General features: G+C 35.9%; 1 protein-coding gene and 1 long non-coding RNA gene across 2 annotated transcripts in view; one reads left to right on the top strand and one right to left on the bottom strand.

Annotated features, from left to right (window-relative positions):
- LOC128147986 (uncharacterized) overlaps positions 1-16,032 on the top strand; it is a 33,100-nt gene that overhangs the window by 14,573 nt on the left and 2,495 nt on the right. The window contains exons 4-6 of the long non-coding RNA XR_008237151.1: positions 7,035-7,211; positions 10,410-10,652; positions 15,013-15,168. This is a non-coding gene — a long non-coding RNA (uncharacterized LOC128147986). The remainder of the gene's footprint in view (positions 1-7,034; positions 7,212-10,409; positions 10,653-15,012; positions 15,169-16,032) is intronic.
- Positions 1,276-16,032, bottom strand: part of THSD7A (thrombospondin type 1 domain containing 7A) — a 290,245-nt gene continuing 275,488 nt past the window's right edge. The window contains exons 25-30 of the mRNA XM_052801303.1: positions 15,044-15,217; positions 13,929-14,024; positions 10,845-10,927; positions 10,296-10,506; positions 6,759-6,846; positions 1,276-5,202 (exon numbers count right to left, since the gene is read on the bottom strand). Coding sequence (XP_052657263.1) covers positions 5,118-5,202; positions 6,759-6,846; positions 10,296-10,506; positions 10,845-10,927; positions 13,929-14,024; positions 15,044-15,217 — 737 coding nt within the window. The 3' untranslated portion in view covers positions 1,276-5,117. The remainder of the gene's footprint in view (positions 5,203-6,758; positions 6,847-10,295; positions 10,507-10,844; positions 10,928-13,928; positions 14,025-15,043; positions 15,218-16,032) is intronic.

Below are 16,032 nucleotides of genomic sequence, written 5' to 3'. Positions count from 1 at the left end.
CTTTTCTTTAGCCAAATTGTACTTAGTCATGCCAAGCCAATCCTGAATGACTGCTTAAGCTCACTGCTGTTTCAGCAGGATAATTTTCTAGTCCTAATACTGTAGATCTTCACATTACTAGAAGGCTAAAATATTTACAAGGCTTATCTAAGCCTCTTGATTTACCTCTCTATTTATCTCCTTTCATTATACTTGTATTGGAAAATCGTATTCTCCTGATATTTTTTTAAATAAAGAATACATTTCCCAATCTGTAAGCCATTACTCTAGAAGTCTCGCAACCAATTGCCAAAGTCCTACCATAAGTTTTCTTTACTGAATGTGAAGACTGTATGATCTTCATTAGCATACCATAGGTAATTCTCTTCTGCACAGTTTAAATGAGAATTTTAATTTTCTTCTCTCAAGTATCTTTTTTAACTGTTTGTAGAATTCTGCCTGTACTGAATTAAACAAAAAATGATCTAAAAAATTCCTCTGTTAAATTGCAAGTGGGAAGACTCGTCCAATGCTTCTGCTATTTTACTGTGGATTCCAGCAGGAAAAAAATATAGGTAGGAGGTACTTCTGAAAATCCTGAAATGCCTCTAAAATCAGAGTTGTGTGCTCTCAAAATTGGGTTTAAACCTTTTAAGGGCTGGCCTGGAAGGGTTACTGGGGAGGTAATAACTACTGAAATTGGACAAACCCCCATGAACTGGTGTGTAAATATACACTGCAGAAACGGACATGAAAAAATTGAGTTTTGGAGAGCACAGAGATAGAAAACGAGCAGTTATGAAAAAAAGTGTGGAGTCACTATTTTTCTTAGGTAATCAACAACAAATTTTTGATTCTAGAAGAAATTAGAGTGAATTTAGTAATGTTACTCAACAACTGGGGTGTAAATGACAATTTTATCAATTGCATTGGGCATGTTTGTTTATTTGGAGAAGGGGGATTTTGCTCTCTGCTCCTTCTTGTATAGGGACAAGTTCAGCTTCACTGAAGTGAACAGATGTCTTTTAGGGAGGTCTCGATCCACCCCTTATTCTCCACAAATGGGTTGGTTTTTCTGACCTAAAAATGGCAATTCAGGAAAAAAATTTAAAATACCATTGATTTATTGCATTTATCAGATATTTATTGATCAATTAAATAGCATTGTAAACTTCTCTGTCAACAAGGACTGTAGCAATGGACTTTGATAGTTACCATAACATCAGAAAGTATTTTTCTTTCTTTTTAAAGAGAAATACTGATTTATTTCAAAAAAAGACACTATTTAAAAGGTGGTCATATTTTAGGGATCTGGCTTTTATTGTTACTCTATCCCAGCATAGTATACTACATCTATTAAAAAAAGACATTAAATGATTTTGTGTTTATATTTATTGTCAGCAATACATCAGTTATGTAAAAATAACCCAGATGAAAATGTAAGACTTTTTACATTTTCACATCATCTGTATTAACTGAATAAAGCTTAGTGACAATATACACAAATCTGCAGTAGTTGTACGTAAACATTTTGTGCATTAAAAAAAAGAAATATACATAATTTAAAAAATAAAAATGCATTACACAATTTACAAATTAACATTAACAAAAAAAAGGTAAACATTCCTCAGACAGCTGCCTCCTTGTTCTACAAAATAAATATTCAAGTAAATTAAGTTAGGCAAAATAAACTCTTAACTTTGGGTGAGCACAATTTACATAAAGGTAAAAAGACAGATTTCCATTTCATTCAAGGTATATTTTACAGTGATTTATACATAGAGTTTTTAAATTGGTCTCTTCAGACTGTAATGTTGGAAACCAAACTTTATTACATTTTGGCAGGAGGAAGGGAATTTCAAAATTGGTGCTTTATACCAAATATAAACAAGCTTGTGCAGTTGCACCAAAGCTTCAAAAAGGAACTGCTCCAGGACTCAAAGCAGACACAGTAATCTAGAAACTACAGATTTAAAAAGGAAAATACAAACCACCACATCAACAGGAAAATGTCTACTTTGCTATTTTCCGAATGGTTTATTTGATCACTGGAAACATTACTTTCACAAACTAACAATCTACAGTAGTGGCTGCTTTAGGCACTGGAATTGTAGAAGCACTCTGATTTTTAAAGCAAATTGCTTTTCATTCTATACTGATAATTCACCTATTATTGATTTCTGTTTCAATGCTAAAGGGCTTAATCACCTCTGCAACCTTTAGCTTTACATAAAATTTCAGCCCTCCTTATAGTCTAATATTTTTTTCTTGATAATGAGGGAAGCCATTCTGGCTTCAAATTTCCGTGCACTTTGTTCATAAAAAAAATAATAATAAAAATGCACTCTAGATTTTAAATGCAGCACTAGTATGATGCACATGTGCACCAGCAAAATCCACTGACCAGATATAAAGTGTAACACATACTAAAATACTTGCATGAATTGCAAAGGCCAAACATACTTAAAAAGCCTCCTATCTTTTTTCATTTGTCCTTTTTATATAGTGAGGAAAAGGAGATGGCATACCTTTAACTTCAAGTTATTAAATTCTTAGATTTAGGACATAAAAATCTTCAAAGCAAGAACTAGGCAACAGCTCCTGCTAGGACCAGCCAGTGTAATAAAGAAAGATGACTCATTGCCAATGAAAGAAACCCCGTTCCCTCAATTCCCTATTAGTCCAATACTATTTGACAACACAGAATCAGACTTTTAAAAGTACAGAAATCATGATTAAGCTTTATGTCTCCACATGATGGTTATCATTCTTTAAAACTTTATAACTTTTCCACATTATTTTTTGTATGTCTGACAAAATAGGAATCAACTAGGTTTTTCCTGTTTTCTACTCAAGAATACTGAAGTAATTAAAATAATCAAGAATCTTTACAAAGATCTTTACATGGATCTTTACAAAGCAATGTAAGACTGAAGCCCCCAGTCCTGCAACACATATATGAATGAACTACTGCTGTGGCAGGGGGCCATGGCACTTCACCAGCTGCAGCCAGATCAAGGAATAAAATGAGAAATTAAACCTGTACAAAAGATTGTTACTATTGTTCCTCTCTGCTCATCATTCCCATTTGGGGAATACTTAAGCAGTGGGAGGAAGGTCATTTTCTTGATGCAGTAACACCACACTGGTAATGTAAGTTAGCTAAGTTAAAGTAGGACCATAATCTTTCTTGAACATTCACAAAATGCACATTGGTTCCAAGAATTATTCTACATGGAACAAAGGTAGGTATTTTTAAGGACTGATGTTACCCATTGATGTCCATGAGAATCTTGTCATCAGTTTCAGTGGATCTGGGCCAAAGTTTGCAAAGCTACAGTTTTACTCGGTGTGCAAAACCTGGTGCTTCTTGAGTAAATAGTGTGATGAATAGGCAGAAATGGTTTAGGTTATAAAAAAGACCTGAGAACCTAATATTGAACTTTATATAACAATTATTTTTGAGAGGTTGCCTGATAAAGTTTTGTATTGCTTAGTAGTGGCACAGTCACTTATATGTTCAGGCTACACATAGAAGCCATTTGATGAGAATAACCCTTCTCAGGTCATGAATCACATCTGTAACAGGCATGTAGATACAGTGGCAAGTCAATAAGCTTCATGTCAGAAGTGTAACACTGAAAAACCATAAGCATGGACGAGGTTAACAGTGAGTTTTTATACTGCCAGAGTTTTTGAAAAAGTCATGAGCATTAAAATGGCAGAACTATTGATCTTATTGTTTACTTGCCAGTACACTCAAGAGTTTAACCGAATATTTAAAATAGTCTATCCAATTATCCTAATTAGAAAAGACAAAAGGGCTCTGAGTATTGCACTGTCAGCAACAGTGAAAATGCTCTCACTAGTGGAAGGAAAAAAAAGCAAAACCATTTTATTTAGTTGAACAAACAATCAGAATACCTTTTTAGACAGTATGTATGTCACTCAAGATTACAGGGCAACACTTTTCTTTTTCTTTTCTTTTTTTTCTAACAAAGTTAACAAATATAAAAAATCTAGTCATAAACAGCCTTCAAAGTACAATTAGAAACCAGCAGGACAATCTATACCAGTATAGGTAGATGGGGCAAGAAACTAGACACTTGTATTACTGCCATGATATAGACTACAAATGGCCGCTGTGACGAGGAACAGTGTGTACAGTACACGTTGTTAGCCGATTCCATCCAGTCGCAGTCCACACCGAATGCTACTCTCTTCAGGATTCAAGACCTGTCTACTTGACACTCCTTGCACAAGATACATCATCATCCTTTCTGAAAAGAGGCAGTTTCTATGGCAATACTAGTTAAGTGCATATCATGCTGCACTAATATAGTGCAAAAATTTGCCTTACATGTAGCAAAAAAGATGCAGGCAACAGTTTGAGTTAGAGAAAGTAGAAACATATTGTAACATTTACAATGGGTATTCTTTTTCCAGACAGCAACCGCTAGAAAATACTGAATCTGAGAATGCCTCCTTTCTGGATGTACATATGAGGCCTTTATACTTTGGAGTGATAATAGGACAGAATTTTGCAAGTGAGTCATTGCCCTCTGAAATGCAGGTTAACACAAGTTATCATCAACTGGCAAACTGTTGAACTTGCTCAGTGGGTTAATCCCAGTTAATATTGTACTAAGCACTAAAATGCTCTTTAACAAGTATATTATCTGATAGAGTAATACATGTGGTTCAGCTGAGTATATATGTTATGCTTGAATATAAAGAGTCATAGACAGCTTGGTACAAACTCTTCATGCGTACTGATTATACTTGGTTAATGTTGCAGGGGCTTCCAACTGTTAATACTATGTCAGCTACAGTATTCTGGAGACAGAAGTGGTGCTTATAGTTTGTAAGATTGAGGAAAGACCACAAATCTCCAACTGCAGTGTCTATTAATGTGATTCTGCCAGATTTCTCAGTGCTGATGGTCTAAAGTAAAGCAATAATACCTTCAATATCCATAGGCATTATGAAATCCATCCTTCTTTATCTATGGTGCAGTTACAAAAAAAGAAAAAGTCAAAACACTTAATCCACTCCATAGAAAATCCCTGTGGCTTTGGATACCTTCTGATTTCAATCCATTAATTTAGACTCCATTTGTCACCATGAGAAGTTATATTTTACATATCTGCATCTCCATCATAAGCCAAGGTTAAAGGTTTCAGTCGGTTGTTCTGTCTTCTCTGGGGCTTCTTTGGCTTTTTGCTGAAACAATAAGATAATTTGTAAATAGAACAAGAAACTAATAACATAGCAAAGATGGATTTCAGTCCTAAATGAAAGATGAGTGTGTTGTTTTAAGATAATGCATTTGGTTGTTCATTTGTAAAAGATATAAGCCTGAAACCTTCACTTGGATCAGTAATTATCTCCTTATCAACCCAAAGCAACATCTAATTCAAAGCTCAGTTGTTCAGAAACAGGCTGTTATGGCGCTGGTGTGACTTGATGAAATCCTCGGCAGGTAATCCTGCAAGATCAGTTTTCAGAAGAACCCAGAGCCTCCAGTGCAGTATTTGGTCATGTATCAAAGCCGCAGTCAGGTTCTTTTAAATTATATGACTCAAATCTTAACTTCTCTTGGCACATCAAGGGTTTCCACAGGAAAGTTCCATCTTTTGATTAGTGTTATCTCATTATAATTGCTGGAATGACTACAGTTAATTCTAGATGTTATAATCAAACCAGTCATAATGGGATATAGTTGTTAGTCATAACCATTCCCTGTCTAGCCTTGAATTAGATTTTAATCCAGCAGTATTTCTAATTCATTTGATATAGTTTTAAAAAATTACTAAAGGAAAATGCATGTTTATGCATGCTTTAGTACTTGTCTTCTTTTAGAGTGTAATATAAGCATTTCTTTAAACTAGGTCTGTGCATCCTCAGTCTGGTCCAAAATCTTATCTCAACTATGTCACTTAGGCTGCCCAAATCTAAATCTTTGTTACCAAGCCAGTTGTTACAGTGGCTTGCAGTGGCCACAGATTCCAGTCCAAAGAATCTGCAGTGGAGTTGTATACTAATGCATTTTCTTTTCCTCAATAAATAAAAGATTTTGGTCCTTACTTAGACAGAAGTGAGATTTTGGGGAAGGTTTATTAAAAACCAAACAAATCCAGAAGCCCCCCAAATGCCTACTAATGAAGTACAGCCAAGAGCCTGATGCATACGACCACACTTCCCTCACCTGCCACCTACAGAGTCATTTGGATCAGAAATTCCAAACAGGACCTAGAAAACTTCAGGGAGAGCATTCTCAAAGGTGACGTGCTCTTGCAAAAAATCCTTGCTTTCACATGTACTAAGATTTTTCAACAAAATATTATTTCATGTATGAAAAACACATGAGAAAGTTTTCAGACTTTTGGGGGTTGTGTATCTCTCTATCCTGCCAAACATCAAATCCGACTTGCCTGATTACTAAATTTCCTTCTTGCTATTTCTCTCTGCATTTTGTGATACAGACACAATGAAATTATCGTGGACACAGTACATTCTTAATAGGGATAAACTAAGCAAAAACAAACTATACACTAAGCTATCCCATATTTGTAAGAAGTTCTAACCTCAGGAGAGCATGTGTTTATCCATCACCTAGACTACAGTGAGAGTCCACTAACCTGAGCTTGGACAAAAGGACACGGAAAATTAAACTCTGCAGTTCACAGAAGTGCCTGCAGTTTCTGCAGCGGCATATGTAAACTCTTGCATTACAGTCTGTGTGGGACTGCTTGTTTGTAAATAATTAAAGAACTCACCAGGCTAGATAGATCATAGAAACAATAAAGATGAGTAAAACAAATGCACCAGCAGCTACACCATAAACCCAGGTCTTCAGCCTCCCATCTAAAAGGAATGAATGTTAGTCAGTAGTGTTTGAGTTAGTCTTGCGGAATTATTAGTTCTGATATAGTATAGAAATACTTTTATAATCCAAAATAAATGTCTTCACTAGCAATTACAGCTTAATAAGAGTAAATACTATTAAACAACTGAGCAGTATCTTCTCTGTGCACTTGTGTTCTGCTTTTCAGCCAAAGTCTGGATAATCCAAACAGAGCCGAGATGTGGGGCAGGGGCAGCAAGTGAGACCCCCAGAAACCCATCCCCTGGGCCCACTGGTAGTGGGCAATCCTTCAGTGTGATCACAGGGCAGCTTATCAGCCCGGGACTCATTTGTGCTTATAGCATCACTTTCCAGTCTAGCTCTGGTAAATCAATCTGCCTGTTATTTTCATTCTTGTTGCTATTTTATTTTATGTTTTTAAATACCTTTAGCATGTTTTATCTCATCTATATCTTAACAGCACATACACAACTTTTGCTACTGCATAAAGTAATAATTTTTCCATTTCTTCCCCTACCAAATGCAAGTTTTGTTGTTATAAAACAACATCCTCTCACAGAACAAGCAAAAACACACCAAAAAAGACAACCCATGCTCATAAATAGAACAACTGTCTGTGTTAATAAGGACTGTATTTATATGCAGTCTGGGCAGTTTGTATATTGGACATGGTGCCCCTGCAGGCTGAGGTATACATCCCACTCTCCTGCTTGCCTTGATCCTAGATGCACCCACTTTTCCCAGGAAAAACAGTGTGACCTTCTCTGTCTGCAGGGTTTTGCTCTGAACCCCAAATGAGCATGTCACAACCCAAGGTCAGTGCATGCTGTTTGACTCACTACATTTATCTGACTCATTTTGCAAATTTCTAAATGGCTTTTTGAAAACGTTGTTTTACAGGAGGTTAGCTACCCTTGTTGCACCTCCTTGACAATGAAAATTCCATTAAAAAGCTGAATTATTTCATTTACAAGGGGCAAAATATTTACTTCATGAAGTCATGTATACTTTCAATGTAAGCAAACACAGCTAAAATTTTTCTGACCGAATACTTAATGCGTCTTGATACCTCTGTAGAACAAAAAGGCATTATCAATGCAGTTGATGTTTCTACAATGTAATAATAACAAAAATTAGTCAGACTGACTTTGCTCAGATTCACAGCTGACACCTCTATTGCTGTGCAGTTAAGTTCAGGCTTTCTGTTCTCTAGCAATGCAAAGTCTCGCAGTCATGTGGACAATTTGTTCAAAACTAATTAATATAAAAACATTTTAGCTTCATTGCATTAATCAACCTAATGAAACTTTATAACTGGTAATAACTGATACAACTGAAATAACTGATCTATTAAAGATGAATTGAACAGTAGATTTGACCTGACATATCCAATGATATGATAATACGAATGAGAGGAATTCAGACTTCAGTACTGCTAAACAAGTTAATTTCTTCTCTCCTTGGCTTATTTCCATTGGTAAATGTAAGGCGCTTGGGATTGTTTTGGGTTTGCTTATTTTAAAATAGTATTATCTCCTTGAAAAAAAGACTGGTATTACCTTGTGTATGGATTTATTTATTTTTGTCAAAGCAGGGAACTCTGTTAATGAGGTCATTAATATTATGCAGCTACAGGCATTTAACTCAGGCTTTCTGAATTCCCCCTGGACAGATTATTTCTAAGTATACAAGGGAATTGGCATCTCAAACTCATCTGTTTCGGGTAATACATCAGCACAGACACCTGAAGAGGATAGTTTTAATACCTTCCTGTCTGGAACTGCAGTATAATTTGTTGAAGACAGTGAAAGAACTATTTTACATCTAGACTTAGAAACTGTGAGGAAAGGAATAATCATGCTAGAGTAAATCAAAACGTTTCCAATAGATTCCCAATCCTGGAATTAAAACAATCAAGCATAAATCTCATCTGAAGTGCAAAATGTTCGCTTTCTTCCACATTTGTTCATACCTTCACTGGATAAAGTATTAGTTCTATTGAATATTGTCTTTTTTAATCTGAGCTGACCTATGTTTCCTTCCTAATATGAATTACGGGAAAATGGGTGAGTTTTCATGAAATCTCTCAACTGTTCCTTGCTCCAAAAAGCATGTCTGAGCTCACATGAACAGCCACATTCCTAAACAGTTGAAGGCGACTGTCTGACATTTGCTTATTTTTGGCACTCTGGCTGCTACAACCCACCCTCTGGCATTTTCAGGTGGCATTAGCTAGATTGAGTAAAAGATAACGTATTTGGTAACATGCTATGTTTTAAAGGAGGACCAGAAAAGCTTAATTTTCTTTTTTTTATTGTGGATTAAAGTATAAACTAATTGGAGTAAAGACCATTTTATTGCAGGTATCAAATATAGTATCACAGTACAAATAACAGTAAATACTAGTAGGACTAATGGGATCTAACAAATATTTCTAACCCGAACGTGATTTAATCTGCTTATTAGAAGTATTGCTGTAGTTCTCAATTTGGAGCATTTTACAGATTATGCATGTAAAGATACTGTTTTCAATTTTCAGATTAAAAACGTTCATAAAAGCTTTAGAAATAAATGAATACCCTAAAACACAAGTGTGTTACAATATTTAGCTCTATGTGATTTAAAAGACACTTCAGATAACCAATTGCTCTCTTCATATAATTATCATTTTGGACAAGCATCATATCCCTTTCTGTGAAAGTATTTTGTTAGTCCCAGACACTAACTAATAAAACTAAAGTTTTATTTATCTCAATGCTTAATATTACCAGGAAATATTTACTGAAATCTGATTACATGATGGACTTTATAAAGTATTTTTGATGGGATAACTGTCTTGTAATAGAAGTCCTTGCTCAGCTCTAAAAAACATGGTCCATCATAAAAGCAAATATTGCCTATAGAGACTTAGAGCATGTCTATGCTAAATATCAGTAATATGGTTAGCTCTTGTCTAACATGAATTAGTTTAAATATGGATATAGCAGAAAAGCGTTAGCATATCTGTACTGATTATTTTTCTACAATTTATGCTACGGCTGCAAATTTTAAGCAGCCCTTACCCTCTGCAGTCTTCAGTGCTACCTTTTCACTCCTCTGTCAACAGCATTATTGGTTGAGACAGCATAATCTAATATCCTGGCTTGCACCTTTGCAGCCAACTCCCTTCTAGAGTCACATTTCAAATAGCTTCTGTGAATTTTAAGAGGTAGAAGGGATTAAAAGGATATCTTCTGCAATAAAAGATTTCATTAAATATATCGATGGAGTAGCTGAGAAGGCTAGGGGTTTGCTTATGTCTCTTCCTTTGTTTTCAGTCAGGGCAGATGCCTGTCTTCTTCAATGAACATTTAAGGGTTTTTCTTTTCTTCCTCGGCATCACAAAAATGTAAATGCCAGACCCTGCAGCAGTACTTAGCATTAAGAACTGCTCATTGCATGACTTCACCTGGCCCAAAAGGCTGTAGAAACCAGGTCCTTCCTCGTCCTGACTGGTTACTGGAGGGCTGGGTAGGGTTCACAGCTCGACTGGTTTTCACATCTCCCTTTTTGTCCTCCATAGTGGGGATCACCACCACTGGGATGAGAGTGCACTGTTCGAGTGTGCCATCGGAGGACATAACTTCAGTGTATCCGTCTTCACAACTGCACGTTCTAGTCTGTAGGGAACAAGTGTTTTACACTGTGTAGCAGAAAAACACAGTTTTCTGTGAGCTATAAAGCATAACAACATGGATAACTGGAAGAGAAGACTGTTTTGATCTGCACTAGCCTGGAGAGTACCTCTTCATATATTTTTATGCAGGTTTGTACCAAATCAACAGAGATTATTCAACATTTAATTGAAAGGTAGAAAATGGTCTGAGGTTGATTTTAACAAATTAATGATTAGCAAAATCTCTGAAAATACTTTTTGTTGGCATAGTCTTTGTAATGCAGAGAGATGTGTGGGAAGCCCTCACGGGGGTGTTTTATGCTCCAATGCAGTAGCACATACCTCACTGCAGTAAGCGTGGGGTTGACTGCACGGTGGGTTACATGACCTGTCAGCATCTGGTTGGCGCATCACTAAACAGCCCCCTGTAGGACAGAAAATCATATTTTGACATGGTAATACCTCACCACTGATGAAAATACTGATGTCATTACTTGCTACAATATGTCATGGATTATAATTTTATTGCTAATTTGAATTTGAGAGTCCTTCTCTTATTCCAAGGTGAAAGATAATTGGTACCAAGTATTTTCTTATAGGTAGAGTAAGGATACAGCACATGTATTTGCATTCATGTGCATTTTAAAGAACTAATGTTTGGCAAGTGAACCTTTTGTTTTTCCCTTTGTTCCTTTGGTGGATTGCTCAAAAAAATGTTTAAATGTTTGATTGTGCTTGAGGGAATAGATTCTGGTTCTCTAGGGCCCTCCTTGTGACTTACATATTAAAACTGTGGCCACAAAGAAAATAAAAGCATATTTTTGATGTATATCTTTGCCTGTTAAACTGAAAACAAACTACTCATCCAGTTTATGAATGGATACCTGTTTTCTGCTGCTCCTCAGTAGTCACTTTTACATGTTATAGCTTTGCCTTATATGAAGCCACACTTCATGCTAGTCTAAGATAGATTTTTTGGAAGGAAAGAAGTATTATCGGTAAAGCATGTACTGAATGCTATGATACTGATGATACAGCGGGTTTCAGTCTTTTTCCTTTTTATACAGTCCTAGTTCTCATTTCTTCAGCTTTATGTACAGTGCAGTTATTGTTATGGACCAGTACGCACAATCAGGCTTTCACTATCATTTCAGCCAGAATGACTTTAGAATCAGTTTGAATTTACGTGGGTTTCCTTCCAGCTTACAGAAGAGGGATATGCATCATGTAGGTTAAAATTTGTACTGCTACAGGACAACTTATCTTGCATCTCCCAACTTAATAACATTTTTATACTGGTGTGATATGATGATGAAATCCTGAAAGCTGAGGTTGGTCACGACCATCGCAGATGCAGTTAGATGTGGTTACGTAGATCCAAGTGTTAATGGGATGGTTGATGAAGAACAAAGAAAACCCTGCTGATTGCCATAAGTTTTCCCCACCCCCAGAAAGCAAAATCATACATCCTAGCATACAAATCACATGCCTGTGGGAATCTATGTAATAAAATATCAGCCATCCAAGGAAGCTGCAGAAGGAAAGAGTTGCCTCATCACCCATGGGAAACAACACCTTCAAGTAAAAAAGAACTATTCAGCACAATAATATTATGCAAGTAAGTAAGTAAAGGCCTTAAAATACCAACAGGACTCATAATAAAAATTTGATAATGTCTGAATTACAATACACTATGTTAGAGCCAAATGTGCAGCAATAAGGCAGCAAAGGAACACAGTAATCAGAGATATGGTTTGATTCTAGATCAAAATAGGTAATCTCCATTTAAATCAATCATGTATATGCATCTGTCAGTTTGAGCTCTTAAATACTGTAGTTTATACAAACCACTTTCAAAAAAATTTCAAATGTAAATTACAATCTGGTTCATAACTGTATACTTCATGCAGAGAAGTTCTCGCAGAACATTATACTTAAGTGTTTTGTTTGAAAACTATCAGGAACATATGAAAAATACAGTTTTGCATTGCATGGAAACGGGTGATTACATAGTGTCTGGAATTTTGAACTAGTCTTCATTTCAAATCAGAAAGTTAGTACAGCTTTAAAACCACATACAAACAAACTCTGAAAAAAGAGATACAATATAGTCCGAGGTTAGTCTGCCTAGGAGGTCCTATCATGAAAAATCTGCTAACACCACATATTCATACACTTGTCTTTCCTGGAATTTATCACGTGGCGGTATTCAGTCACATCAGAACAAACTATTATTTTTATGTGACTGACTGTGATTTATGAATACTCTGATTTTAACATCTCAGACCCATAATCACCAAGACACTATTTATTTTGAAATCCTGTAGGACCTTTAATAGATAATATCATATATTCATCTCAATAAGAATTCTTACTTAGAGTTTTGCTTACCATACAAGCATCTTAGCTAGGCAGGAAGCAATCAAGGTGCATAAATAATGCCCTGTTGCATTTGTTGTGAAGATGATGCGTTTTAATGTTCTTACAGCACAAGGTGACACTTGCAAAAGAGACTTTGGGGTATTAAGTACTATTTCAAAACCTTGTAAAAATAATACAGATATTTATTTCTACTGTTACAACAGACAGTAGTGGTGGATTCCATCATCAAGAAGAATTGTATTGGCAGTCCATGAATTAGAGCTCCCCTCCTGTGACTAACCTGACAGTGGCTGGCATTGAGGATGTGCTTACAGTCTCTGGGATCCTCTCACTATCCCCTGGGCTGATATAAAAATTACTTAAACAACAAATGCATAACTCTTAGCTTAAATGAATCCCTAATTCTGATAAATAAATTCATATAAATAGATATATATGAAGATTTTCTTGAATTTGGAGACCTCAGTCATTCTTAACTCATGATGGTTTGTGCTTTGGTTTGCACAAAAAGTAACTACATCCCATAGCTCTCCACTGAAGTATCCTGCTATAGGTTTATGTCATTGAAGTAAAGGAATAAACTTATATTAGCACATTTATTAAAATTTGGTATTTTGCAATTTTAAGGAGATATATGATATATGCATTATATCAAGATTTGCATCTCTCTGCCTCTGTATAGGCACTGAAATGAACTTTAATACATAAAAGTTCTATTTGTTGTAGGGCTTGAAATCTGAACCCTAAATTTAGAAGTGTAAAGATGTCTCTGGTAAAAGAAATAAACAATGTAAAACAGTCCAGGTCCAGTACAGAAGATAATATTTATATTTACTTTTAGCATTACATGTTGCTTAATTCTGGAAAAGAAATTACATCTTTAGTATGCAAAAACATGATGATTCAAAACAACAGCACGTTGATTCATACATCAGGAATAAGTGTCTTTAGCAGATTCTTTTAAAAAAAAATTTCCATCTCTTGGGAAAAGTCATCATCCACCTGTTTTCCAGGCTTTTTTGTGTATACAAAAAGAGTAGTTACCTGTGACGTTTAAACCATCTGACCTTTGGCACCATACGGTTCGAGAAGATCCCTTCCATGGGCTAGCCATCCACTTGTATTCATAGCACTGGCCATCTACACAGAGAACATCCACTTTTCAAGAATTTTGATTACAAGATTTTAGGCTACCACTGGTGGCAGCCACATTCATCAGTAGACCATACTCATTATGTTTAACGGCTTTTATGGTTAAGTAGGCCCCTTCCTCCTTCACCCAGCAACTTAGAAGGGTGCACTGCACACATGGGAGGCCCGAAGGTCTCCTGCACTTGCTGGATACATACAGAATAGACCAGATGTGTCCCAGACACTACCTATAATGGCTGTACACAATGTTCATGGAGTAAGCCTAATGTAGTTAATGGGCAAAACAGACGTTTCCAATAACCTCATAATGGTTGTGGCCCATCTGTTGCGCAAAACTCATGTGGGAGTCAGGTTCCTTTCCTGGTAACACTAAGCTTCAGGCAATGCTCCAATGCTTGGTGAAGTGGCCTGGGCTGCATCTAGCTTCACAGGTCTGCTGTACACCGCTCATATGGCCTGGGGCAAATCATGAAGTCCTTCTGCACCTTAGCTGCCTTGTAAATATAAAATTTCTTTTTGCCTGATCTGTCTGGCCTCTGAATGGACAAGAAATGTCTGTACAGGAAATTACTTTTCTTAGATACTTTGTCCAGTACCAGTGGTAAGCATGACTGAGACTTTTTAATGTCATTGTCATGCGATTAACAATTCAAAGGGTAGAGAGAAATCTGAATTTGGTTATGTATCAAAACTTAAAGATTTCTCTTTATTAATGTTATCAAGCAGAAAAGGCAAATATTTTTTCCATATGATAAAAAGAAATTTCATTATTAAAAAAGGATCATCAGTTCTCCAAAGATTGTGTTTAAAGTGGTAACATATTATAGTCAGCATTTGAATGTTTTTCTGTTTACAGTTGGTATCTGGAAAACAAAAATTTAAGTGCACTTCTATGTCTATCAAATCCATATTTGCCTGAATTTGATACCATGAACAGAAAGAAAAACTGTTGTTGTTCTGTATTTCTTTCTTACAGGAAGTGGCCTGATGTATACTTTGGTGCTTACCATTGCATGGTCTTGTTTCCAAAGCTTGTTCTGGACAGAGATGTTGATTCTCTAATTCCTGAATGATCACTGCCCGAGATCGGACTTGTATCCCTCCAAAGCCGAGATCCTCACCATTAACACAGGTTAGCTGGCAAAGGCTCCATTCTGACCACTCTCTCAAGTAACAGTCCCCTGTCAAATAGCAATTTTATAAGATGACCGATCATCATATGTGAAGAGTTTTTTGCACCGAATATGTCTTAGGAAAAAATGTCCAAATCCGGTTTCTTAATTTTCCCTCTTTATAGTTCCTTTTGTTCCGCTTTTTAACATGACTTATACTTAAGAGAAGAAAATATTTTGACACTCTCTGAATATCTGTGCAATTGAAAATAGTAATAAAAAGATTATACAAAAGCCTATTTGTTCTAAAGCAGGGTATTTTCCTGTAGCATTCCTAAGATCACTCTCATTTTGAATTTCTGAGGAACATTCCGCCCGATGTCTGGATTTTTGTAAATTTTAGGGTATTGTGCACCGTATGCCTTGTGCTAAATTTATATATTTGTTCACAGTTCTTCTTTGATCTTAGAAAGAGAAAACATTGTCTCATTTTAAAAAGATTAATTGTTGCTTATCCTCATGCAGAATTTCTCTAAACAGACAGTAGAAGCAACTGCTGGAACATTCTCTGCAAGAAAGGGAAATGGGAAGGTGATTAAAATGTCTGCTCTGGCTATTTCATGTTAGGATAATAGAGATTTGTAGAATGTTATCTTAGAGTGTAAAACTGAAAAATAAAATTATACTAATGACATTAATTAGCATGATTGGCCAAAGAACATTTAAGGAAGATCTGAGGCACAACACAAAGAGACCATTTTGTTAAAACTGCAGTAGAAAATGGGACTAGACTGTGCACAGACTCATAAATAAACCTCTTAGTTCTCATTATTTCAGTGAAAGAGGTATTAAAAATTCATGCTACCTTGCATTATACTGATGAC

Source organism: Harpia harpyja, chromosome 1 (genome assembly GCF_026419915.1).
Source record: "Harpia harpyja isolate bHarHar1 chromosome 1, bHarHar1 primary haplotype, whole genome shotgun sequence".
Classification (NCBI taxonomy): Eukaryota; Metazoa; Chordata; class Aves; order Accipitriformes; family Accipitridae; genus Harpia; species Harpia harpyja.
The sequence above is the reverse complement of the archived record's forward strand: the minus strand, read 5'-3'. Positions and strand labels throughout refer to the sequence as shown.